Consider the following 27,661-nt stretch of genomic DNA (forward strand, 5'->3'; position numbering starts at 1 on the left):
TGAGACAGAGAGAGAGAGAGACAGAGAGAGAGAGAGAGACAGAGGACAGAGAGAGAGACAGACAGAGGACAGAGAGAGAGACAGACAGAGGACAGAGAGAGAGACAGACAGATAGACGGAGAGAGAGACACAGACAGACAGAATCAGAAAAAGTCTGCTAAGACTTGAACCTGATTCGAAAGATGAGGTTTGCGAAGGAAAAAAGACCTCTGGGGTCACCAGAGATCATCTTATTAATAGAAGTCCAGGTTGAAAGTACTCAAAACAAGTGAGCGAGCAGGACAGAGGCTTTGTGAAGGACTGGGAGATCCAACCCATTGCAACTGGAGGAGTTTGAGACTTTTACCTGCCAAGATACCATTTTGATGAGAACACAGTGTTAATGTATAAATGTGGTGTGGAGTTTTTCAAGTGTTTTAATAAGTTAGTGGAAATACCTTTCTTTCTAATTTAGTGGATTAGCTACCTACTAAGTGCTGTTTAGGTGATGTTGATTTTTGGTTTAGTTATAGTAAAAGTCTTAAAATGTGAAATCTTGTTGTGTCATTCTTTAAATTGGTCTGGGGAGTTCATATCTCGTTTTAAAGTTAATGGTCTCAACTGAGGTCATAACATTTTGATGATCTCTGTATTCAGGCAAAATCATTAAATTAATATAACGCCACAGCTTTAGCATCATGCAGCAGGGAATAAATAGGGACATAGAGTGCAAGAGTAAAGCATTAATAAACATATCAACAAAGAAGAGAAAGACTAGGAGAAATTTCTTTGTACAAAGGTCTGCAGGAGCATGACTATCTTTTGCTACAAGGAGAGATCGAGACAAAAACCACTGTCCTTTAATGGAAAACTGGTGAAGTATTTGAAATAAAGGGAGAGAGCAAGGCAGTATGTTTAGCTTTGAATTGATCGAGCACAGAGGTGAATATTTTCTGTGCTATAAGCATTCTTTCCTGCAAACAGGATTTAAAACTGGTGTTCATTCTGCAACTACTAATTAACAGTAATAAAAACAACAAACGCTGGAAATACTCAGCAGGTCTGGCAGCATCTGTGGAGAGAGAAGCAGAGTTAACGTTTCAGGTCAGTGACCCTTCTTCAGAAGCTGCCAGACCTGTTGAGTATTTCCAGCGTTTATTTTTATTTCAGATTTTCAGCATCCACAGTATTTTGCATTTATTACTAATTAACTGTGATGGCTCTCTCCAAACACACCCGCAAGTTATTTTTTTACCTATAACAGGGCGGTAATTCTTCAGGGGAGTGACACCCATTTTCTCATCAGTTTTATTTGTGGAGCATTTGCTGGCAGTCTCTGTATTCCTGTTTTGTTCGGTATCGGACGATGCAATCACTGAAGCACTTCCTTTTGCTTGTTTTTCCTTTTCTTTCTGAGCATGGAGTTGCAATGCCTTCATTCTGTAAAATAAAATGCCAGAGCAAACCATAGCAGAAGTTAATTTAAAGCAAATTCATCAGACAAGGAAACATTAGGGTACAAATATGACAGTTACCTGAATTATTTGATCAGTCTCATTGATGGAAGTTAAAATAAATTACACTGGTAGGATTGTGTTTCCTTTCTAGTATACTTCCAATAACTTGAAGCTTTTTTTTGTTTAAAAAGATCAAATTATCCAGTATTTGGAATAAAGCACTATTAAAATGACACAGTAGCTGTATTTGAATTAACAGGAGTGGACTGTACACCCTTTCAAACTAAGCAGCAACCCTCGTGGCGATAGCCGCACCTATCTGTTTTAGATATGTAACAGACTAAATGAAAGCAATAACTATCAAAGTGTTTGGTCCTCTTCTAAAGCACTCTTAAAAAAGTTCAAACTAGTTATGCAATAGTTCTTATTGTTGGAGACAGTAATCTTAGAAGAGATTCATTCTGTTGTGAGGCAGCACAGCCTTTCAGCCGCCTCATAACTTAAGACACTAGCCTAGAAATTTGTCTCAGGCAGTGGTGCAAAACAACCGGTATTGGATTAGATGGCAACAGAACTGAATTTCAGGATGCGTATAACGGGCAGCCGATCTGGTACTGCCTGTTTTATGTCATTGTCCGGGACGCATTTCAACCCCACTAACTCCTGCCCCCCAAAACTCCTGCTCTTCTTCAGGGAAATGGAATTCAGATGGAGCTGCTACATATACCCTAAGGAAGTTGGGTTTCAAGGCCTTTACCTCAGCATGCTATGAAGATAAAACCTAACCCAAGGCAAGGGTGTCCACAGGTTATGTAACCCCAAACCCTGGCAAGCCATCCTATAAAGCTCAGACAACTCAGTCATATTGGCATTTGGTCTGTCCAGTTTGAATTATTTGGTTTACGAAGACAAAAAAAAATTGGGTACACCTGCCCTAAGAAATATCATGCATAGTGATGGGGAGGTCATAATCTTCATTACTGCCTTAAGGCAAAACAATAAATCTCTTCCATTTATTCTTCACAGTAGCAGACCTTCAAAGACTAACTACTATGTCAACCACCTTTCTGAATCTTAATTATATAACAAGAACTAAATAAACTCGAATTGTTTTGTGCAACAAGGAGAATCAATGTTTCAGACTTGGAGCTTTGGATGGCTTTATCCAATGATAACTAGATTAGACAGTACAAGAGTACTTAAACCCACATTTAACAGAGCAGGTCCTATTTAGCAGAGTTAGGGACAAGTTCCTCGAAACTAAGCAGAAGATTGAGAACCACATTTTACCAGTGTGAAGATGATTGGTCCCCTTCATTTGTCCCCTCTTTTGGATGACTCTGGATAATCAACAGTAGGGAGGAGGCATTCATTTAAGAACTTCCACTGCTAGGCTCTGGACAGTTCCCAAACCCTATGATCTTGACTGAATGAGTAAAAGGCTCTGAAATAAAAACAAAAAGTGCTGGAAATACTCAGCAGGTCTGGCAGCATCTGTGGAGAGAGAAGCAAAGTTAACGCATCAGGTCTGTGACCTTTCATCAGGTTACAGAGCTGTAACGTTAACTTTGCTTCTCTCTCCACAGATGCTGCCAGACCCTGCTGAGTACTTCCAGCATTTTTGGTTTTTATTTCAGATTTCCAGCATCTGCAGTACTTTGCTTTTATTTTAGAGTAAAAGGCCCTTTAAGTTTGTTCTCACCAGTGGCAAAAAGATCCATCTCTGGAAATAGCACATCGACTATCTCTAAAATGGAGCCAAGTCATGGAGTTGAGAATGTCTAACAGTTTGAAGTCCCTATTTTGTCATGAAGTAACAATGACATTTCTCTTCTGCTTCAATGCATTTTTTGTCTCTTATGCCTCTGTGAAGCACCTTAGGATATTTTTCTACATTGAAGGTACTATTGAAATGTAATCTGTAGTTCTTTTCTATCAATCCTCAGGAACCTAGCTCCAGGTTATGCATTGTACAACTGTCATCTCTTGTAAGACACTGAAAATAGCAATCGTGATCACTGGTTATAAGGAATTTTCTACTCCCAGTAGGTCCAGAAGTTGTAGCCAATAATAAAGAACCCATTAACTACTAACCTGTGAACTGTGTAAGAACTGGAGATTCTAAACCGAACTTGTTCAATGGCACTTTTAACAAGTGGATCATTGGGAAGCACAGACGGATGAGCCACAAATTCCACCTAGACAGAAGAGAAACATTCTTTGATGCACACTATGGTCAGTGAAGGTACCACCTTAAAAAACTGCAAAACTAATGTACAAAGATCCTCAGTACAGTCATATATACCAATCAAGTGAAGCATCCATTTAATTTCATTACTAATATCAATATGTATGCGGCTTGCCAAAATTTGGCAAGTTATAAAACTATTGTGTGCATATTTAAAAAATTAGTTTTTATTTTGACCTTTTTGCTGACGCCATCTTGTATAATTGTGGTACGGAAGAGTCGGAGAAGTCCCTCCTGGGACAGCTTCTGAACCATTCTTACAATAGATTTCTTACAGCACCTGGTGACCACACCGTCTTGCTTCTCTTCTTCCATGATCATCTTCTGCAGCCTGGAGAAGAAACAAAATGTTTCTCTAAAAGTAAAGCTACTTTGTACTAGCTAACCAGGCAGGGGGTTGTCTTGAAGAAACGTGGGCTTTACAGTTAAATCCTAAATTGTTTCATATATAATTGCATGCAACTTTGGTAAACCCATAATAGCACTTTTTGACATGGTTTTTTCTGAAGCAATTGCCTCCAGTAACAGAGGTTTCAGCTGAGACAAGTAAATCCATCATGGGCTCCTCTATGGCTGCAGGTGTGATAATATCACTTTTGCAATCAAGGAAGACATACAGACAAGGGTGCATTTTGCAAAGAGAGGAAATCTGGAGAATTATGGGTATAATTTTAAGATAGAGACAAGTTAAATCGCATGTCAAAACAGCTCATTCAGGTTTAGAGAATTTAAGATTAAAGACTCATTGACAACATAATCTTCATTATCTCCTAGGAACTAGTATTTTCTACAAGACTGTGGTACATCATGGCTCACTTCATTTATTCACTTAATATTGTAATTTGTGTTATAACACAGCCAGGATTATATGATTCAGCAAGACATTCAGATGGATTTTACACTTTGTTGCTTTTAATCTAATTCAAAGATAAGTTGTGAAGTTAATTTCTTTAAAAGGGGAAGTAATGTGGAATCATCCATATGGAGGTTCAATTTTAAAAAATACTTACCTCATGTTGGAATTCCTGAATTAGTTTTGCACAATACAGAAGCTGCATTTTAACTAATATCCCTGTTATATTTTTGATCATTGCTTCTCCATAGCCAATAACTTTAGCGAAACAGTTGCCTGGAAAAGCTTGAATAGATTTGACAGAAAATCACATGTTGAAATCATGCACTAAACTTACGAAAACAGGCTCTCAATCAGTTTCAAATTCCGCACAGCTTCTAGTATCATGTTCTGTCGTTTTAACATCCTAAAAGTTTCATGAGGTCTCTTTAAATGAGTATCCTTGCATGGTCTCCTCTTCTTTCCAGGGCTCTTCTGAGAAAATAAATGTAGAACATAGTACTATCTCCTGCATTTGTACCTGTGATTAGCATCAAGTCTTCAAAGTATTTATAAGTTCCAAAAAATAAATTCCGCCCCCGCTCCCCACCTTTCAATCTTTGAAGACCTGCATGCAACATAATGTATAATTATTTCAACAGTAAACTCACTGCCAATAATCATTTTGTTCATTCTCGGTGATTCTCAGGTTTCAAGTTACATCCTTGTATTAATTACTTGGAAACAATAAAATTAAAATGAATGCTATATTTATTGTTGTTGGGGTGTTTTTTTAAAAATTAAAACTGCAGTAGTTCAACTGCTCCAGAAAGGTCTGGAATTGCTGATGAAAATGTCAGGTAGAAGAAACTTCTCGTGATGTACACAAGCTAATTTAGAAAAATATGCTACAAGTCTGTCTGAGATCTAGTATGAATGAGTAAGCGTGTAATGGGTTCCTTTTTTTATAAAATATGAAAATCTACTTAATACAATTGTTAACTGCACAATATTTATTTCATACATCACTGTTTATACCCAGGAGTCTACATCCAAGGACAAGTGGAACAGTGAATTACTACACACTGAGATTAGGTCAAATCCAGTCTATTCCTGCTCCTATTTCTTGTGTTCTTACTATTGTGTTTTCACAGTGTCAATAGGACTAAATCTGCAGGGGTACAGTAGTATAGTGGTTATGTTACTAGACTAGTAATCCAGAGAAAATGAGGTCAAATCCCACTGTGTCAATTCAGTTAAAAAAAAATCTGGAAATTAAAAAAGCTGGGATCAGTAAAATTTAGCAACTGTCATAAAAATCCAACTGGTTCACTAACGTCCTTACCTGGTCTGACCTAAATGTGACTCCAGTCCCATACCAAACTGCTTGGAACATAGGAAATAGGAGGAGTAGGCCATTCGGCCCCTTGAGCCGATCTGCTACCTCAATACCATTTTCCTGCACTATCCCCATATCCCTTCATATCTTTAATATCTAGAAATCTATCTATTTATGACTTGAATATACTCAATGACAGTGCCTCCACAGCCCTTTGGGATAGAGAATTCCAAAAGATTCACCACTCCCTGAATGAAGAAATTCATCCTCATCTCAGTCCTAACCTCTTATTCTGAGACTGTGTCCACTGGTTCTAGACCTGCCCCCCAAGCCAGGGGAAATATCTTTCCTGCATCAACCCTGTTGAGCCCAGTAAGAATGTTGTATGCTTCAATGAGATCACCTCTCATTCTTCTAAATGCTAGAGAATACAGGTCCCGTCTCCTCAATCTCTCCTCATAGGAGAATCCAGCCATCCTAGGGATCAGTCTGGTGAACCTTCGTTGCACTCCCTCTATGGTAAGTCTATCCTCCCTTAGGTAAGGAGACCAAAACTGTACACAATACTCCAGGTGCCGTCTCACCAGGGCTCTTTACAATTGCAGCAAGACTTCTTTATTCCTTTACTCAAATCCTTTTGCAATAAAGCCAACATAACATTTGCCTTCCTAATTGCTTGCTGCACCTGCATGTTAGCTTTCAGTGACATATGAGAAAGAACACACAGGTCCCTTTGGACATCAACACTTCCCAATCTCTCACCATTTAAAGAAATACTCCGCATTTCTGTTTTTCCTACCAAAGTGGATAACTTCACATTTTTCCACATTATATTCCATCTACCATGTTCTTGCCCACTCACTTAACCTGTCCAAATCCCCCTAAAGCCTCTTTGCATCATCCTCACAATTCATATCTCCATCAAGTTCTGTGTCACCAGCAAACTTGAAAATATTACATTTGGTCCCCACATCCAAATCATTAATCTAAGATTGTGAATAACTGGGGCTCAAGCACTGATCCTTGCGATACCTCACTAGTCCAGTCTGCCAATCTGAAAATGACTCGTTTATTCCTACTCTCTGTTTTCTGTCCATTAACCAATTCTCAATCCATGCCAGTATATTACCCTCAATTCCATGTGCTCTAATTCTGCTTACTAACCTCTTGTGTAGGACCTGATTGAAAGCCTTCTGAAAATCTAAAAAACACCACATCCACTGGTTCCCCTTATCTATTTTACTAGTTACATCCTCAAAAAAAAGAGCCATTCTCACTAATGTACTGATCTCATCCTTTATTAACTACCCCACCTCCTTTTTGCCTATCCTTCCTAAATGTCGAATACCCTTGAACATTCAGTTCCCAGCCTTGGTCACACTGTAATCATGTCGCCATAAGGGCAATTAGATCATACCTGTTTACTTCGATTTGTGCTGTCAATTCATTTAGCTTGTTGCGAATGATGTGCATTCAGATAGAGTACCTTTAATTCTGTCTTTTTATTACTTTCACACATCTAGCATTAGCTGCTAGCGCACTCTTAAGTTTGTACACTCAGATCACCAACTCCCTTATTGCTACCGTGCTCTTTTGCCTTCTCTCTCATTAAATTATCACATCTTCCCTTACTTGATCCCTCACCTCCACTATTTAGTTTAAAGTCCTCTCTACCACGACTCGCCAGAACACTGGGCTCAGCACAGTTCAGGTGAAGACCGTCCCAACGGTACAGCTCCCATTTTCCCCCAAACTGGTGCCAGTGCCCCATGAATCGAAACCCATTTCTCCCAAAATAATCTTTGAGCCATGCATTTAAACTCTCTAATCTTATTTACCCTACTCCAATTTGCTTGACTCAGGTAATAATCCAGAGGTTCTACTTCTTAATTTCGCCTCTTGCTGCTCACACTCCCTATGCAGAACCTCTTTCCCAGTCCTATCTATGTCATCGGTATCCACGTGGACCACAACAACTGGATCCTCCCCCTCCCACTGCAAGTGCTCCCCAGCACTGAGCAGATGTCCCGAACCCTGGCACTGGGCAGGCAACACAGCCTTCTGGACTCTCGCTCTTGGCTTGACTCTAAAACCACTCAGTTGTATCAAACTGCTAGGGATAGGAAATAAATGCCACCCAAGATTTGATTTTGCGGCTTAGGATGCTATCTGAGCAAAATGAATGGCAAGTCCAAATACCTATTTAAGTTAATACACTCTACTGGTTAGAAAATCCACTAATCGTGATAATTTCAGCAAAATTATATTATGCAACATAACTGGGACAACTTCAACTATGAAACAGGTGACAGGCAAGACTGGAACATTGCTTATTTTACAACGTGATGTCGCTTATTACCATAAATACCGAACAAACTGAACATAAATTGGCTCCATGCAATTACACCGAAAAACAAGATGATACTGAAGCTTGAACTGTTTTACAAAGTGATCTTCATACCTTTGCTTTTTCAACCATAACCTCTTCAATGACAACATTCTCTTCGCTTTGACTATGCGCTGACTGAGTACAAGAGGTACAGCCTGGATTCTGTTGGGAGGGATTTAATTGAATATCTATTTGCTGCAGTTCTTTGGATGACCCTTCAGTATTCTTAGCAGTATTCTGGGGACGAGCTACGCCAACTGTTGTTTTTAGCAATCCAGATAATTTCCTACCTGCATAAAACATAAAAGTAATTATAAAAAATGTGCTGATCTTGCCAAATTGAAAACAAACATCCATGCAATTGAGCTTATTCCAGAGCGGGAAAACTTCACAAACTGTAAACAAAATTCAGAGCAGTTTTGAACACTTTCCCTTGATGTGAAAAAAAATGTGGCATTATCAACCTTAAACATGGTCTTCCTTATTTCTTGTTCTATTATCAAATACAAATAAATAGACTGGAGGGCACTGCTCATTTAGGACTTTGCCACCAACTAGAAGTTATATTGGCAGTATGACCTTCCTTCACTCCATTATACACATAGTTCACCCTCTGAGGCTCAACCCACTGGTGTTAAAACAGCTTACAGCAGCAGATACCAAGGTGATACAAGAGAACACCACAAACTTAAGAACTGCACTGATCAACTAGAAGGCATTGGAATGTATGGGACAGATTCACTTCTGAAGATTGATCTACACCCAAAGAATGAGAAAAACATCTTTTTCATCAGCTGGATGTTTGTAACATGCAGAAACCCATTATCATAGTAAGAGTCTCCAAACTATTAGTCCACATGCACAAATATGTTTTCCCAAAAGGGGCTGAAGATTATCTTCCCTATAGGGACACACCAAATTTATCTAAGTCTAAAGAGCTTTGGCACTTGCTGGTAACTGCCAAACCCACTTTCCTCCCTCAAAGTAGCCACAGACGTATCACAGATGTTTAATTGGCTGCAGTTTACCACCAGCGCATTAACTAGCTTCCTACTTTTCCCCAGCATGTTACAGTATCGACAGGCAGCATTATCTAGTCAAAAAGGAGGAATCCTAACTCCAAGTGACAGATCTATATTGTACCTTTATGTGGAGACCAGCAAATTATGTAAAAATAGTACAGAAAATAGATAAGAAACTCAACTGAATACTGAAGCCAGATTTGAAACACACAAAGGGTTTGTTGGTGTGAGTTGTCAAATTAAGGCAGTAACAATATTTTAGAAATAAATATGAATTACTTCATATGTATGGCACAGATATCAAGTATCAAGGCAAGCCTTGTTCATTCTGGCAACGATATGGCAACAATATGGATAGACCCGCTTCTTAACTTTTCCTGGTGGCTTCTTACGACAAAGGAATAACATACAAGATATATTCTGCTACATATTTCATTATATTGTATTTAACAATTTAATCAAGATTTTATCAAATGAAACAAAATGCTTAGGTGACAATTGTCATTAGTTCTACTGAAGTTCATTGAAGCGCAATTACTTTTTGCAAGATTCTCAATTTCCCATGTACATCTTTTAGCTCTATTATGAACAGACGTACCACCATCCTAAAATCCGACTGATAAACCATGTCCCAACGGACGTAGCAGCTCAACACCTTTAGGACCAGAACAGGTTGAAAGCCTCAAAGTAGGAAGAGTAGAACATGGTTATGCTGAGAGAACAGCTTAGGATTTCAGAGGGAGGACTAGAGTGCGAAGACCATACAACCAGCACAATTCCTGGATGATGCTCAAAAGATGTGAAATGGGACAGGATCCCTGTGGTTCTTTGGTACAGACAACTTTCATTTGTTTATGAAGGTTGAACAAATGAAGTAAATTCTTGTGTAAAAAAAATTCTGAGACAGTCATCAGCTTCAATAGGAATTAAAGTCTGATTTCTGGCATCTTTGAGTAGAAATACCCTAGTTGGTATACCGCCTTATAATGTAGCCTAATCACACTAAAGGAGAAAATTTTTTACAGTTATTATAATTTTCACTTGTACGTTGCCTCAGTGACTCCCAAATAGAGGACCCCAGTTCATTGCCCATCCTGACTGTGACTTGAAGCATTTGAATGGGTTGTTATGCAGACTTATTTGCATAGCAAAACATTAAGCAACTTGATAGATCAATGTCTCCAACTCCTAGCATCAATCCTGATCAAGCAAAAGATTTTATGGTACAGGTGTGCATACAGCAATGCAAATAAATAATTTACTGTAAAATACATAAGTACATGGTTCACTGACCTTTGCCCAATTTTGACTTGCGACCTTTTTTCAGTTTGAATTTTCTTAATAATGCACTTTTAACTAACTTCTTTCCTTTGTTTACTATATGTGAGGTCGCGCATTTTTTTTCTTTGTATTCTGAACGAGAAGATTGTTTGTTCTGCACGGGGATAGTTGGTATCTCTACAGGTTTCTTTTGATCATGATTTGTCCTCGATAAGCCCTCTAGTAAATTCTGTGGCATACTTTTGCTCTCTGGTAAGTTCTTCGGTAAGGTGAGTGCTTGTTGGGGAACAGATGCTGATTCAGCACAATCAAGGGGCAGGAAGCTAGTTATTGCCAACTGCTCACTTCTGGCCTTTTCCTTTTCAAACTGCTTGCTCAGTTCACTCTGCTTCACAAATGTCTTAGCCACGTATTTAGTTGTACGCTGACGACCTTCATCTTCCATGAAGCCCTGTTATAAAGAACACTTACACTTAGAACTTTGGAATTCATCAATGGTCTCTTCTTTTGTGCCAATGATTTTAAAAATTAAGATCCTGAGATCTTTGGGGCTAGAGAGGACAACAGATCAATCTCAGCCCAGGGGAGCAAGGAAACTGTGGTGGAACCTGATTAAGCTGGAGTTCTACCCCACTTGCTGCGACCCTTTAAATTCCAGTGGGAGTTATTCATGTGGGATGGCAGAAGATTTTTCCATGTCAAGGGGTTGTGGCTGAGAAAAAGATTTCCTGGGACTTCCAACCATTGTCCTTGATGGGTCTTAGTGGAACTCACACCAAGAAATCAACCCCAGAGGGGATCAATAGCTTAGCTTTCAGGGATAATGGCTCCACAGGGAGTGGATGAATTATCCGGCCAAATTTTTCTTCGGCCCAGAAGGGCCTGCAGCACCTCAGGTACAGCCATTGTGGGGCGCTCTTCCTTCTGGCAGACTGGTTGGAGTGGATACTGCTGAGGTAACCTTACAGATGCAATGAGCTTGCCCCAGTCTTGCAAATGACCCCACTTCTGTAATTTGGGATGGCGTCTTTAGCTTTGGGCTAGAACAGATAGGATTCTGGTTCAATACACTTGCATTGGCAAAGTGGGTGTCGTGGAATTTCAAGGCTTGCATTTTTAAATTCAAAATACCCTGGGGTACTGGGTAAAAGCTATGCAACTTTCCAGTGCAGAGCACAGGTAAGCTTTCTGGCATTTTCCCAGCTAGGACCAACCTATCATTCAGTACATTGGCTTTCAAGATAATCCAGAATTAAATGAGAAAAGTCCCTGCCTACAGCAACAGTTGGTCACGTCAGAGAGTGTGACTAGCTGGCCGATCATCAACAGTGGCCTCAAATACTGTAAACCTGCCTGGTTCAACAATCAGATTCCAGAGTCTACCACAAAAGGATCAACCCTATCCCAATCTCCCATTTCAAAATGGGTCTCCAATTTGACCCTGAAGAGACTTTGCTGTAGCTCAAGCATCAAGGCTTTATTTGCTTCTTCAATTCAAATTTTATAATATGCCTCATTAGCACCCTGTTGACTACTTGTATTAAGGTTTTACGTGGTGTGTAAAAAATCATTTGAAGAAAAAAAATACAATGAAGCTAGGAATTAGATAGTATAGGTGGTGCAAAATGTCAATTGTAAATGTGCAATTCATGCTCTACAGTTCCATACTTTAGTACTCAATGGTGAGGCATTGTCTTTGGATTAGGACTGATATGGACCCAAGTGCATTCCTTTACCGTAATAACTTTGTATCTTTCCAGCAGGCGGCACAGCATCCGGCCTTCAAGTTTTCCAACATTCAATGCCAATCGGATCTCGGTCTGTGAAATTCCTCTGGTGCCTCTTCTCTCAACTAGAAATGCCAAGGAGAAAGAAAGATCAATGATTAAAACCTTTTTTGTTGAAAGTCATCATGCTTCACAATGCATTACAATAGTGACTACACTTCATTGGCTGTGAAGTGCTTTGGAACATCCTGAGGTTGCGAAAGGTGCTGTATTAAAATGCAAGTCTGTCTCTGATTTTTCATTCCCTTCTCCTTAATGATAACCAATGGATTTTTAAATATGAAAGGTCACTCCTTCTACCACACCATTCCTAATGAAACACCATCCTGTTGCTGGACTATTCTTTCCAATATTCCAAAACTATTGATCAGCTATTGTAGCCCTTTCCTCTGCTATCACTTCAGGGAATGTAGACTGAGGATCATCAACTGAGATTCCAGGATTACACTTAGAATTTCCTCCCCCGCCACCCTCCCTTCCAAATCAAGACCTGGTTATCCATGATGTAATTACCCATTATTTGACTGTTCTTCATGGCCCAGATTTTGCAGGTGGCATGACGACAAAGCTGTCAGTGTTTGTCGTCAGTACTCCACTGAAAATGACAGCAACTTCTAGAGTCCTCACATGCGCAGAATAATGTGAAGGTCCATAAGCTGCTGTCAGTGATTCTATGCTTCTCTTGAGGGTGCATTGTTGAGGTCCCCCCCAGGCCCTGCCCCCACTTCCCCCAAATGCAATCCCCAACCAGCGAATTAATAAAAACTCCCACTTTTATGCTGTTAGTCTTACTGTAAATATGCTTGAAAAAGTTACATCTTGTTGAATGAGCCTTAACTAGGTTTTTAAGTTCCTAATTATTGCTAAACGCCCTCACTGGCCCTGAAAAGTTATTTTATTTTTGTGGAATGCCAAATTTTTCCATAATGATTTTTTAAAAATTATACAATGTGCAATTTTTAAAAGTTTATTTACATTTATTTTAGCTCCTACCTTAATCAAATCAATCATTTATTTCGCTATCTGAAAATTTAAATTCAAAATGAAAGATAATCAGAGCTTTTAACTTCCTGGTTTGCTGTCTATGAGAATACTGCAATGTGATTGGCTGCTTACCCTGCTTGCTGACAGCACTGCTGCTGGATGCCTGGAGATTCCCTTGACTTGGTGCCAGATTTAAACTGCTGTTGGGTAAGGGGAAAACAATGACACAGAGATCACTAGATCTTTGTGGGCAGCTTTCTTCAAGGTCCGCGGTTAGCGCCGTTGCTTCGCCGCTAACTGCAAAATCCAACCCTTGTATTTCTGGCACATAGTTGCATACATTGAATCTGCTACACATAGGTCACCTTTACTTAGAATGACTAACTCAAACTGATCATTTACGTGAAGAGGACCTCTTCTTGCTCACTAAGTGACCTGTTGGATATGGTTAGAATAAGGTTACCTCAAACAAATGAGAGATTTACAAAAAACTTTGAGTATTTTCGTTGCAACATTATTTTGGTTTCAAATTCTACTCAGCACCTACATCGAACATATCTCATCTACAGGAACACTCATACAATATCAGGCAAGAGTAGCACACCTAGGCACCATTTTTCCTTAAACAAACTTACGTTTTTCTGTTATCTCTTCAGGTACACATTGGAAACTTACTTAGTTCATAAGCCTGGGAAAGCATATCTCGTTCATAAACGACATCCATTCTTTCGACTGCCTTATCATCTTCATCATCATCATCTTCATCTTCCACTTTTTCTCCATATTGCTTTATCAGTTTCAGGCATCGAACAATAATCTGAGTTCCTGCAAACAGTAGTGGTCACTTAAGCACATGAAAGGCAGCAGCTGTTCACTTTGACAGCTATAATTCTGCCCCCCCCCCCCCCCCCCCACCACAAACTCAAGTTTTAAAAGCAAACTTCAAACACAAAATTTGTTTGCTTTTCAAAGTCTAACTGCCTCAGAAGTTGCAATTAATCATTTGAAAAATGATTTTGGAAACAAGAGAAATAATTTAAAAATATCGTCTGCAGTTCCAATGCATTCGCCACAGGATGACGTAATTCCAAACGGTTATCAGACCTTCAAAACAAAATTGATTTTTAGCCTAATTTTTCCAGAGACCACCTTTAACTTATTCGACAAAGAGAAGTTTCAAAATCTGATCTGGTAACAAAATAAAGATAACTGCACATGTTCAAGGGACGACTATTGCAAATGTTTCCCATGGTTCTTGAAAAATCTTTCATTCTAGCTAGTACAAGAAGCCAAACCCATGATATCTCCAATTAGATCATAAGGTTACAAGAGCAAGATATATAGCAGTTATAGCAGGGCACTTAGAAAAATTCAAGGTAATCAGGCAGAGTCAACATGGTTTTGCGAAAGGGAAATCATGTTCAACCAATTTATTGGAGTTCTGCTGTGCATAAAGGGGAACTGGTGGATGTACTGTACTTAGATTTCCAGAAGGCATTTGATAAAGTGCCACATCAAAGGTTATTACAGAAAATAGAAGCTCATGGTGTAGGGGGTAACATTTTGGCATGGATAGTAGATTGGCTAGCTAACAGGAAACAGGAGAGTAAAATAAATAGGTCATTTTCTGGTTGGCAAGTTGTAATGAGTGGTGTGCCGCAGGGATCAGTGCTGGGGCCTCAACTTTTTATAATTTAAATAATTTGGATGAAGGGACCAAAGGTATGGTTGCTAAATTTGCTGATGACAAAGATAGGTAGGAAAGTAAGTTGTGAAGACATAAGGAGGCTACAAAGGGATATAGATAAGTTAAGTGAGTGGGCAAAGACCTGGCAAATGGAGTATAATATGGGAAAGTGTGAAATTGTCCATTTTGGCAGGAGGAATAAAAAAGCATATCATCTAAATGGTGACCAATTGCAGAGCACAAAGATGCAGGGGGATCTGAATGTCCTAGCGCGTGAGTCACAAAAGGTTAATATGCAGGTACAGCAAGTAACTTGGAAAGCTAATAGAATGTAATCATTCATTGCGAGGGGAATTGAATACAAAAGTAGGGAGGTTATGCTTCAGTTATACAGGGCATTGGTGAGACCACATCTGGAGTACTGTGTACAGTATTGGTCTCCTTATTTAAGAAAGGATGTAAATGCATTGGAAGCAGTTCAGAGAAGGTTTACTAAACTAATACCTGGAATGGGCAGGTTGTCTTACGAGGAAAGGTTGGACAGGCTAGGCTTGTATCTGTTGGAGTTTAGAAGGGTAAGAGACAACTTGATTTAAACAGATAAGATCCTGAGGGGTCTTGACAAAGTGGATGTGGAAAGGATGTTTCCTCTTGTGGGAGAATCTAGAACTAGGGGTCACTGTTTAAAAATAAGGGTCGGCCATTTAAGACAGATGAGAATTTTTTTTCTTTCAGAGGGTCATGAGACTTTAGAACTCTCTTCCTCAAAAGGCGGTAGAAATGTCTGAATATTTTTAAGGAAGAGGTAGATAAATTCTTGATAAGCAAGGGGGTGAAAAGTTATTGGGGTATGCGGGAATATGTAGTTGAGGTTACAATCAGATCAGCCATGATCTTGAATGGCAGAGAAGGCTCGAGCGGCCAAGTGACCTACTCCTAATCCGTATGCTTTGTACGTAAGTAAGTATAGTTTGGGAATTCAGCAGATCAACAATTGAAGGCTAGAATTAAGAGACGCATTAAATTCCACCATACTATTGAATATTGGCCTTCCTTACTACAATAACTTTTTAAAAATCTCATCACTCATGATTCAATCTCATTGTTTCACATGAAATGCTAGTAAAAGGACTTCAATAGTATGGTCCTAATGAATATTTTTTGCATCTACTTGCTGAAATAGGGACAGCTGAGGTACTGTACAAGGTATAGATAAGTATTTCAAAACCAATCCCTAAACTAGCTTAAAAACTTCAACAATTACAGCTACAAATTGGACACTGTAGTCTCAGAAGTGTGTGAAGTGCAGCTGGTAAGAGAAGTTTCTATGTCCTACAAGGAGCGTGCTTTCAGCATTTTGTGCTTCTTTTTTAACGTTGGAGCATGGGCAGCAACCACTTTCACATAATATTAAGACTCAATGCTAAGGTTAGAAAGTGTCCAGGAGCACTTTTTAAAATATAGGTTCATAATGGTGTAGATTTGCACTTGACCTTGAGGGCAGTCCACGAAGGGGTCTCGCATCACATGACTTCAGTGCATTCTGGAGTCAAATCAGGGCTCAAGTCTTAACTTATACTGACTCTCACATTAACATGCAGTAAAATCAGATATGCAATGATGTGCTAGTGGCAACCTAACAATGTTCAGGTTACCCAGCTCTTCTGAGATTGGACTGTCAACTTCTACCAACCAAACTAGCATCCGACATGAATTTTGGAAAAGGAAAGCACATTGTAATTCTGAAAGATAAGTCGAGTCTAGATTACCTTTTTTTGTCACACATGGTCCTCCCTCAGGATTCAGGTCCTTGAGGGGAATAGCAATCACCTTGGCTACGCCACTAGCCACCATATACTGATAAAGCTTTTTGAAAGTTCTCTCGCAAAGACCCTAAGCAGAGGGAAAACAAACAGCAGTAAGTGAAAGAAGAGGTCTTTAACATACACAATGCCATACTTAATCCATTATAGCGAGACAATTAAAAATAATTACATTGACTTTTGATCTTTATCATTGCTTGGCTTTGTAAAATTCTGAACCCGAATTTCCTCATTTGGCAAGTTGTATGATTAAAATCTATTGCTATTCTTTTTGTCAGGCACACACAGGTGAACAAGTGCTACAAAGGGAAAAAGAAGTTAATCTTAAAATTACAATGTGATTAAATTAGGCCTGAAAATTAAATAGGATGGCTCCGATTATTTCAGCTAATTTTTTCCTCTCACTTTTAGCTTTAGTTGTAAAGCTTCTACTTTCAGGTACCCAATGTTCCCACTTTCCTGTTCAGTTGATTCATAATAATTACTGACAATGTTGCTCTGCAATCATTTGGCTAAGATAGGAACACTTCTTCAGGTCAGGATTACTACTACAATGTAGTCAAACCGCAAAACTGAGAGCAATTATACAAAAAAGTTTAAATATCATTCAAGACTGGGAAGCTAACATAGGTTTGCCACTTGGTGCCTTATTTCAAGTTCTTCCCCCAAGGAAAAGACAATGCTGCAGTTAAATCCTAGAGATTTTCTATTGTAAGTGATAAAAAAAAGTCTTTCAAGGTTCTTCTGCACAGCACCATAAATATCCTCACTGTACTAGCCACGCTAAAGTCTTGAATACAGTCAGTATTGTATTTCTAGTTTTGTAATTAACTGTCTGAGCTGTACATTATGTCACCGTATTCACTTTCCCTATGGCCTCATATGATGCTGGTCACTGACTTGCAATGTTTCATAAAGCTTGTACCTTAGGGTGATATCAGTTAGAGAACTAACTGTAGTACAACTGTTCAATAAAACAAAAAATTCTCATTTTCTCAAGATTTCCACAAAGAATGTTCTTAATGGATGGTTTCTCCCACACTCCCTCCCTCTTCTTTAATATTCAATGATGCCAAGTACTCAAAAAGCAAGTTAGGGCACCGTTCGTCATCACTAGCCAATAAGAACAGAAACAGATTTGGCAGTAATACCAAAGCAAAATATGGCACACGCTGGAAATCTGCAAGTAAGGCAGAAAACGCCGGAAATACTCAGCAGCTCAGGAAGTGCCTGTGCAGCAAGAAACAGAGTTAATGTTTCAAGTCATTGACCTTTCGACAGAACTCATTCAGGATTCTAACGAAAGGTCATCAGCTTGAAACATTAACTCAGTTTCTTGCTCCAGAGATGTACGAACCAACTCCACCAAACTACCCTCAAAGTGAAACAGCTGATGACGGTCAATGTCTGGGATCCCACTTGAAGAATGGCCACTTGAAGATGATATAGCTTCTTCCGAATACATTTTTTAGTGCTTCATACAAACTGCAGCTTCCATAGGCAAGCCAGCATGCCTGATGAACCGGCACAGCATGCCAACGGGTGAGGCGATGACGACTCTTGCTAACATTGGCGTTCGCACCAGAGATAGAATGAACTGCTTACGGTGTCCTTCAAAAATCAATGGAAATGATACCAGCAACTATCAAAACAGAAAGCTACCAACTGAAAGTAAATAGCACAGAAGCAAGATGATAAATCATGAGGTCAGATAGCACCACAGTACTTCACCCCATATGTTCATTCCATGATTGTGCTTTGGAGATACTTACTAGCTCATCCCTAAGAGTTAGCATGACTTCCAGCTGATTGGGCCGGCTCACAAGAATATTGGAGATTTTTTCCATTAAAATGTCATATTTGCTTCTCCTGTATATTACAGATATAAAAGTGAAGCAGTTAAACAAAAGGTGTACATCATTGGCAGCATTCTAATTTTGACAAATTTGAGAATATTGTAAAGTATATATACACATAGCAGCAATACAGGTCACACAATACAGGAGGCACACTTAATACAGTGGAAGATCCAGTCTAAACTAGATTTCCGTATTGCACTCATGAAAGATTAACATTTTCATGATCCTTGAGCAATGCAGGCCCACCCCTAAATGCAAGATGCTCAAACTGCTTAAGAGCGTGACTAGCGCCTGAAAGAATAACTAAGACAAGACCCTAAAACTGGTAGCCCAGAGTTACAGGCTTCTCAGAAACTAAGTCATGAAAACGTAAGAGACAAGAGGAGTACACCATACGGCTCCTCGAGCCTGCTCTGCCATTTAATATCATGGCTGATTGTCAACTCAACTCCACTTTTCATGCTATGAAATTGGCCCGTATTACCTGGTCAGTGGTGAAGAAACTGTGCTTGCTACTCACTACACTACAACTGCCCACAATGTTTTTGTGGGCTTCTGAGCAGAGAGTTGCTCTAATCCAGTGTCTGATCTAGCGCAGCATCCTCTACAGGCCATCGCTCAGCAGAAAAAGCAGTGAGAATCTCCAAGCAATTGAAGAATCATCAATGAGACATGCAGTGTCTAAACAGGAAGCATAAAGCAGGAAATATAAAAGTATTACAAAAAGTATTTACAGCACAGGAACAGGCCATTCGGTCCAACAGGTCCACACCAGTATTTATGCTCCACACGAGCCTCCTCCCACCCCACTTTGTCTCAACCCACCAATGTATCCTTCTATTTCTTTCTCCCTCTTACCTCCCTCCCCCTTAATTTCACCTATGCTGTTTGATACTCGTGTTGGTAGCAAGTTCCACATCAGATATAAATCAGGGAGAGAGGGGGAGGGAGAAAAGAGAGAGAAAATAATTTTTTTTTAAATTCAACATAAGCTAACTTCTGAAGTGAGACTTCACATATGTAAAATTAAATTTTCACGGCCAGAGAGGTTGTTTGGCAGTAATTATCATGCCATTAAAAATGTACTCACCCATGAATGCACCAGTGCTAACTTTTTCTGCCGTGTTTAGTGAGTAACTAATGGTAAGTAGTTCCATGTATTTCAAGAGCAAGTTTCTCGATGAGGCACTGTTATAGCACAGCCTGTGGAGAAGCAGAGTAACTCGAATTGCAACTTCCAGATTTCTGGGTTTAACTGTGCATGTGGGTACTCTGGAAGTTGCTATCCAATTTATTCCATAATAACAGTGAGTGCTGTTAGCCTCACTGTTATTATTAATGCAAAATCTGAGCCATAATGCTTGAAACAACAATTCATCGTTCCGCCCACCCCATGCTTCTCAGTCGACTGCATTGGCACTTAAAGACGTAGCTTAACTGCCTATTAAATTATTTCACATGATAACAGCTTTGTTATAAAGCAATGAACGTGAACAAGAATATGCAAAGTGAACTATTTTACCGATCAACATGAAAGCGTTTGAGAAGGAGCAGAATGGAATACTGCTGGTTGCCATTAGGCTGCCGAATCACATGGGACTGCAGAGTAATCAGGTTGTTTCTGTCGAGAACTCTTCTGTGATAATGCATTTTGCGAGCATCAACTCTACAAGAAAAAAATTGTTTTAATAATCAAAGCAGCTGTCTGAAATGGATCTAACTTTTCTAAATGCAGTATGTCCTCACTTGAAAGCTCCACTGTGAAGGTCTCTTTGCAGCTCTCCCTGCCATCTTGCTCTACCCAGCCTCTCCAATATACAATATGAATAGTCAGGCAGTTTTAACTCTGGATCACTTTCCCACCCAATCAGAGTTCGATGACGCACCAGTTGAGAGGCGACGATGACCAACTTTTCTCCCCACCTACAGAACAGACCAGAATGACAAATCGAGTGAATGCAAGCTATTAAAATAGAATATACATATAATAAAAGATACACATCTTTAATGTATAAAGCACTGAGGTATATGTCCAGTGTAATAAAAGTACTGCATCATAACTCACCTTTTACTTTACAAGCATGGATGACCTACTAGTTTCATTGGTACTGCCCTTCTGTGTAATTTATCACTTTGCAGCATTTGAACGAGCGTACACTGTGAGAATGTTTATGTAAGTACTACATTCAGTTTCCCTTCCAAAATATTGTCTCAGTTGCCCAGCTCAGGGGAATGTCCTCATTGGGTTCCAACCTTGGCTATCAGATTATAGCCAGACAATGGCTTCTCCTTCCACCTCCACAATGTCACCTCTGGAATCTCCACAGGACTCCTTGGCCCACTCTTCCTCATTGCTCTTTGGCCGTAGACAAGGGACCAGTTTACACAAAATACTGCGGATGCTGGAAATTTGAAATAAAAACAGAAAGTGCTGGAAGTACTCAGCAAGTCTGGCAGATGCTGCCAGACCTGATTATTTCCAGCACTTTCTGTTTTTAGGCCAGTTTACATAAGTATGCAGATAACACGAGGCTCATCTCTCTATCAACTCTCTCAATCCCTCCACTGGTCCATCAATGGTTCAAATTAAAAACTTGCCTTGTTCTTAAATCTGCCTATGTCCTGCCTCTTCCCATTTCCTGCAGCACTCGGTCATGAAGTAATAAGGCCCATTTGTTAAAAATGTAGTTTTAAACTTAGTTGCCAGGTTCACTAGGTTAAGCTGTTGAAAATATAGCAGTCGTGAGACAGGATGTCATTTTAAAGTGCCGAATCTTTGTAAATTCAATACTTTGAATTCCGCAAAGTTTAAGATAAGCTTTCGTAACTGACCTTTTTACAGCTTCATCCAATGTGCAGCATGGTTTACACTGTTGAGTCCTTATCTGTGCAGATATGTTTTTTCGCTTGTGAAAATACTGACAGGAACCCTGAATTGCATCTTTATTATCTGAAATGATGCAAACAGGATAGATATCATCCCTAGGTGTAGGATCCCTCCGTGTCTCTTGAATTCCCGTCTCTGGATCAATTTCTTCATATCTTACCAGAAACAAAAAAAAATAAAAAGATTAAAATTCAGTTGAACCTTCAAAGCACGAGTCACAGCAGTTGCGCTAACAACTTAGAATGGGCATTCTTTATCAGTGAATATGACATTTGCAGAGTACCATTGTAATTTCACTAAGTGTTTGAAATACCGGTAAGGAATTTAGTGCAGGAGATTAAAGACTTTAAAGATTTGAACCTTTTCTTATAGCTTTATTATCCCAATTAAAAGAACTACTGGGTATAAACACGCACAGTCTATACATTGTATTTTTTCACATTGTCACTTCTGTTCTAATTCTGCTTTTAAACAACTAAATTTGGTACGTGTATCTCTCCTGTTTTAATTTTTGATCATTATTTTCTATTCAAGCAAATCACTTAAACAAATATTATGTCCACCAAAAGTTTTCTCAGCAGCTCTGCCCAGTTTGCACTGATGCTCAACACTGCTGTGCACTGAAGAGTATAATGACAAGTGGAATTCAGAGCATAAAGAATGAAACATTAACTGTTTAAGAGATGAGGGCAAAGAAACTCACACAAAAGTGGTGGGTCAGTTGAAATTACAGCTCTGAATTTGCTAGAGCAGAGAACTTCCCTACGCCCCTTCGAATTGTTTAGTTTAGTTTAGAGATACAGCACTGAAACAGGCCCTTCGGCCCACCGAGTCTGTGCCGACCATCAACCACCCATTTATACTAATGCTACACTAATTCCATATTCCTACCACATCCCCACCTGTCCCTATATTTCCCTACCACCTACCTATACTAGGGGCAATTTATAATGGCCAATTTACCTACCAACCTGCAAGTCTTTGGCATGTGGGAGGAAACCGGAGCACCCGGAGGAAACCCACGCAGACACAGGGAGAACTTGCAAACTCCACACAGGCAGTACCCAGAATTGAACCCGGGTCGCTGGAGCTGTGAGGCTGCGGTGCTAACCACTGCGCCACTGTGCTGTGGAAACTTTTACTTCCACCTGAGGGGGCAGGCAGGACCTTGGTTTAACGTCTCAGCGGAATGACATCACCTCTGAAAGTGCAGTGATCCCTCAGTACTGCACTAGACTGTCAACCTAGATTATGTGCTTAAGTCACTGGAGTGGGGCTTGAACCCAAGCTCTTCTGATGCACGGGAAAGAGTGCCACCACTGAGCTATAGCTAATATGGTGCAGCAATGCCTCGATTTTAAAATTCTCATTTGTTTTCAAATCCTTCTATGGCCTCACCACTCCCTATTGCTGTAAGCTTCTCCAGCCATACAACCCTCTGTGCTCCTCTAATTCTGGTCTCTTGAGCATCCCTGATTTTCATCTCTCTACCACTAGTGGCCACAAGGTCTGAAATTCTCTCTCTCAACCTCTCTCTCCCTAATGCTGCACTGTTGGATGTTCCATCTTTCAGAGGGAACATTAAATTGAGACTCCTGTTTTCCCTCTAAGGTGGATGTTAAAGATCTGACCCCATTCCCTTCCCCCATCCTGTGCTTCAACCCCTCACATCTCTCCACCACCACCACTCCTACACCCCCACCTACCCACCCCTGATTCCTCTCCAACAGCACTCAGAAAGTTAACTGAACCAGTCATATAAATACTATGGCTACAAGAAGTCAAAGGCTAGGGATTCAGCGGCGCGTAACTCACCTCCTGACTCCCCAAAGCATGTCCACCATCTACAAGGCACAAGTCAGGAGTCTGATGGAATACTCTCCACTTGCCTGGATAGGTGCAGCTCCAACTACACTCAAGAAGCTCGACACCATTCAAGACAAAGCAGCCCGCTTGATTGGCATCCCATTCACAAACATTCACTCCCTCCACCACCGACACACAGTGGCAACAGTGTGTACCATCTACAAGATGCACTGTAGCAGCGCACCAAGGCTCCTACAACAGCGCCTTCCAAACCCGCGATCTCTACGACCTAGAAGGACAAGGGCAGCAAATGCATGGGAACTGAAGGCCTGCTTGGGTCTGAAAATGAAACCCGACCCGAGCCCGAATGCTGGACCCGGAAGAGCAACACAACCCAACCTGAACCTGACACCTGTTGTCGGGTCCCGTCGGGTTCGGGACGGGTAGCCATACTCTAATGGGAACACCAGCACCTGCAAGTTCCCCTCTGTGAGAATAAGAAATACTGAAATGTTGTTTCTACAGCTTGTGGAAAATTACCGAGAAGTCATTTCTACACAACATAATGAAATCATTGAAAAAGAGAACTGATAAGGGTATGTAAGTAAAGACCTTGAGACAGTACAGCAGTTAAAAATTGTGCTTAGGCAGAGAAAAGAGAAACAGCAAGAGTTAGAACAAAGGATGTAGTGAATAAGAAACTGCCCCACTAAGATAAAGGCTGACAGCTACAAGTTAAAACACACAATGGAGAGCCAAATAAGGTAAAACAAAAACAAGAGTTAGGGGCTAGAAAGTTAGAGTAGGGGGAGAAGTAAACAGAGGAGGAGTCTGTAGCAACCATAGGATAGGTTAGTGTCATAATATGTTATAACCAATAATGTAAACTAAAGGCGTGGACAAATGGATTTGTATTGTATAAACATGAACTGAATATGTTGATCGGTGTGCCTGCTTGTAGGACACCCGATCTTGCAAGAACGTTAAATAAACTTACTTCTTCAGAGTTTGACTTGGTGTAAATTATTATTAAGTGGGCTACGTTTCTCACACCCTCCACACCACACACCATCCTGACTTGGAACTATATCGCCGTTCCTTCACTGTCACTGGGTCAAATTCCTGGAACTTCCTTCCTCACAGCACTGTGGGTGTACCAACCCCACATGGATTGCAGTGGTTCAAGAAGGCAGCTCACCACCACCTTCTCAAGGGCAATTGGGAATGGGCAACAAATGCTAACCTTACCAGCGAGGCCCACATCCCATGAATGAGTAGAAAAAAACCTAGAACAAGATTGTCCAACCTTTATGGAGACCGCCTTCACCACCACCAAGTACTGTAGCGGTTCAAGGCGGCGGCTCACGATCACCTTTTCAAGGACAATGAGGGATGGGTGACAAACGCTGGGCCTTTTGCAACCACATCCTAAGAGTGAATTAACTCACCGGTCATGGAAAACCAGGGGCGGCCTCTGCTCGGGCAGCAGGTAGAACTCGACCTCCCGGCTGCCGAGCAGAGTCTCCCACAAGAACTGCTTGGTGGCCGGGTCGAGCTGCAGCGAGAAGACGGGGACGCGATTCTCCAGGCGGAACCAGAGGGTGGAAAAGGTGATGCCGTCCAGCCCCTCCAGGGCCACCTCGTCCAGCAGAGCATCCATTCCGGACCAAGCCAGGCCGGGCCGTCTCCCAGCGACCGCTCTACGGCGGTCCGAGAGGCGCTGCCTAACGTCAGGGAAACGCGTTGCTGCTGCCCAGTCACCTCAAAACCATTCCACACACACTCACTTGTACAGCAACCAGGGAAGCTGTGGGGTTAGGGGGTAATTTCATCACTCCTTACCAAACAGTCAGAGCCAATTATTCGTCCTATTATAATCATCCATCTGTTCTATTATAATCATTAACATTCTTGTGAAGCAAAGCAGCACTGAAAATTCACCTCTGGCAGCAAAATAGTGGCTGGATAAATGAGCTATCAGTGTGTGGCACTAAGCCACACAAACAGGTCAATAAGGACCCAGAGGTTCTAACCTGTCAATTGATGCCAAATCAGTTTAAAATCTTGAGATGGATAATTAAACCTTTGATTGACATTCTCAATATAACAAGAGGGATTGACAAAATTGATCCAGGGAAATTCTGGGTCTTTTTTCTTCTTTGGCCTCCTTATCTCGAGAGACATTGGATACGCGCCTGGAGGTGGTCAGTGGTTTGTGAAGCAGCGCCTGGAGTGACTATAAAGGCCAATACTAGAGTGACAGACTCTTCCACAGATGCTGCAGATAAAATTGTTTGTCGGGGCTGTTACACAGTTGGCTCTCCCCTTGCGCTTCTCTCTTTTTTCCTGCCAACTGCTAAGTCTCTTCGATTCGCCACGCTTTAGCCCCGCCTTTATGGTTGCCCGCCAGCTCTGGCGATCGCTGGCAACTGACTCCCACGACTTGTGATCAATGTCACAGGACTTCATGTCGCGTTTGCAGACATCTTTAAAGCAGAGACATGGACAGACAGTGGGTCTGGTACCAGTGACGAGCTCGCTGTACAATGTGTCCTTGGGGATCCTGCCATCTTCCATGCGGCTCACATGGCCAAGCCATCTCAGGTGCCGCTGGCTTAGTAGGGTGTATGTGCTGGGGATGTTGGCCGCCTGGAGGACTTCTGTGTTGGAGATACGGTCCTGCCACCTGATGCCAAGGATTCTCCGGAGGCAGCGAAGATGGAATGAATTGAGACGTTGCTCTTGGCTGACGTACATTGTCCAGGCCTCGCTGCCGTAGAGCAAGGTACTGAGGACACAGGCTTGAAAAACTTGGACTTTTGTGTTCTGTGTCAGTGCGCCATTTTCCCACACTCTCTTGGCCAGTCTGGACATAGCAGAGGAAGCCTTTCCCATGCGCTTGTTTAATTCTGCATCGAGAGACAGGTTACTGGTGATAGTCAAGCCTAGGTAGGTGAATTCTTGAACCACTTCCAGAGTGTGGTCGCCGATATTGATGGATGGGGCATTTCTGACTTCCTGTCCCATGATGTTCGTTTTCTTGAGGCTGATAGTTAACCCAAATTCATTGCAGGCAGCCGTAAACCTGTCGATGAGTCTCTGCAGACACTCTTCAGTGTGAGATGTTTAGAGTTTAGAGTTTAGAGAGATACAGCACTGAAACAGGCCCTCCAGCCCACCGAGTCTGTGCCAACTATCAACCACCCATTTATACTAATCCTACACTAATTCCATATTCCTACCACATCCCCACCTGTCCCTATATTTCCCTACCACCTACCTATACTAGGGGCAATTTATAATGGCCAATTTACCTATCAACCTGCAAATCTTTGGCATGTGGGAGGAAACCGGAGCACCCGGAGGAAACCCACACAGACACTGGGAGAACTTGCAAACTCCACACAGGCAGTACCCAGAATGTTAATGCAGCATCATCAGCAAAGAGGAGTTCCCTGATGAGGACTTTCTGTACTTTGGTCTTCACTTTTACACGGGCAAGGTTGAACAACCTGCCACCTGATCTTGTGTGGAGGAAAATTCCTTCTTCTGAAGCCTTGAACGCATGTGAGAGCAGCAGGGAGAAGAAGATCCCAAACAGTGTAGGTGCGGAACAAAGCCCTGTTTCACGCCACTCAGGATTGGAAAGGGGTCTGATGAGGCACCGCTATGCTGAATTGTGCCTTTCATATTGTCATGGAATGAGGTGATGATACTTAGTAGCTTTGGTGGGCATCCAATCTTTTCTAGTAGTCTGAAGAGACCACGTCTGCTGACGAGGTCAAAGGCTTTGGTGAGATCAATGAAAGCAATGTAGAGGGGCATCTGTTGTTCACGGCATTTCTCCTGTAGCTGGCGAAGGGAGAACAGCATGTCAATGGTGGATCTCTTTGCTCGAAAGCCACACAGTGCCTCTGGATAGACACGCTCAGCCAGCTTCTGGAGCCTGTTTAAGGCCACAAGAGCGAAGACTTTCCCCACTATGCTGAGCAGGGAGATTCCACGGTAGTTGTTGCAGTCACCGCGGTCACCCTTGTTCTTATAGAGGGTGATGATATTGGCATCGCGCATGTCCTGTGGTACTGCACCCTCGTCCCAGCACAGGCAAAGCAGTTCATGCAGTGCTGAAAGTATAGCAGGCTTGGCACTCTTGATGATTTCAGGGGTAATGCCGTCCTTCCCAGGGGCTTTTCCGTTGGCTAGGGAATCAATGGCATCACTGAGTTCTGGTTTTTGTTGGCTGTACGTCCAGCTCATCCATGACTGGCAGAGACAGGGCTG

At 41.2% G+C, this 27,661-nt stretch overlaps 1 protein-coding gene across 2 annotated transcripts in view; it reads right to left on the reverse strand.

The window, feature by feature from the left end:
• The window catches only part of LOC137383482 (general transcription factor 3C polypeptide 1), a 67,836-nt gene extending 42,757 nt beyond the window's left edge, over window positions 1-25,079 (reverse strand). For both annotated transcript variants that reach the window (XM_068056459.1, XM_068056460.1), the window contains exons 1-14: window positions 24,829-25,079; window positions 21,520-21,729; window positions 20,434-20,610; window positions 20,210-20,353; window positions 18,601-18,697; window positions 16,775-16,898; window positions 13,994-14,143; window positions 12,284-12,399; window positions 10,560-10,998; window positions 8,317-8,534; window positions 4,875-5,011; window positions 3,862-4,015; window positions 3,531-3,634; window positions 1,235-1,419 (exon numbers count right to left, since the gene is read on the reverse strand). In XM_068056459.1, coding sequence (XP_067912560.1) covers window positions 1,235-1,419; window positions 3,531-3,634; window positions 3,862-4,015; window positions 4,875-5,011; window positions 8,317-8,534; window positions 10,560-10,998; window positions 12,284-12,399; window positions 13,994-14,143; window positions 16,775-16,898; window positions 18,601-18,697; window positions 20,210-20,353; window positions 20,434-20,610; window positions 21,520-21,729; window positions 24,829-25,040 — 2,467 coding nt within the window. In that variant the 5' untranslated portion in view covers window positions 25,041-25,079. The remainder of the gene's footprint in view (window positions 1-1,234; window positions 1,420-3,530; window positions 3,635-3,861; window positions 4,016-4,874; window positions 5,012-8,316; window positions 8,535-10,559; window positions 10,999-12,283; window positions 12,400-13,993; window positions 14,144-16,774; window positions 16,899-18,600; window positions 18,698-20,209; window positions 20,354-20,433; window positions 20,611-21,519; window positions 21,730-24,828) is intronic.
• Between the last annotated feature and the right edge of the window lie 2,582 nt (window positions 25,080-27,661).

Source organism: Heterodontus francisci, chromosome 24 (genome assembly GCF_036365525.1).
Source record: "Heterodontus francisci isolate sHetFra1 chromosome 24, sHetFra1.hap1, whole genome shotgun sequence".
NCBI lineage: Eukaryota > Metazoa > Chordata > Chondrichthyes > Heterodontiformes > Heterodontidae > Heterodontus > Heterodontus francisci.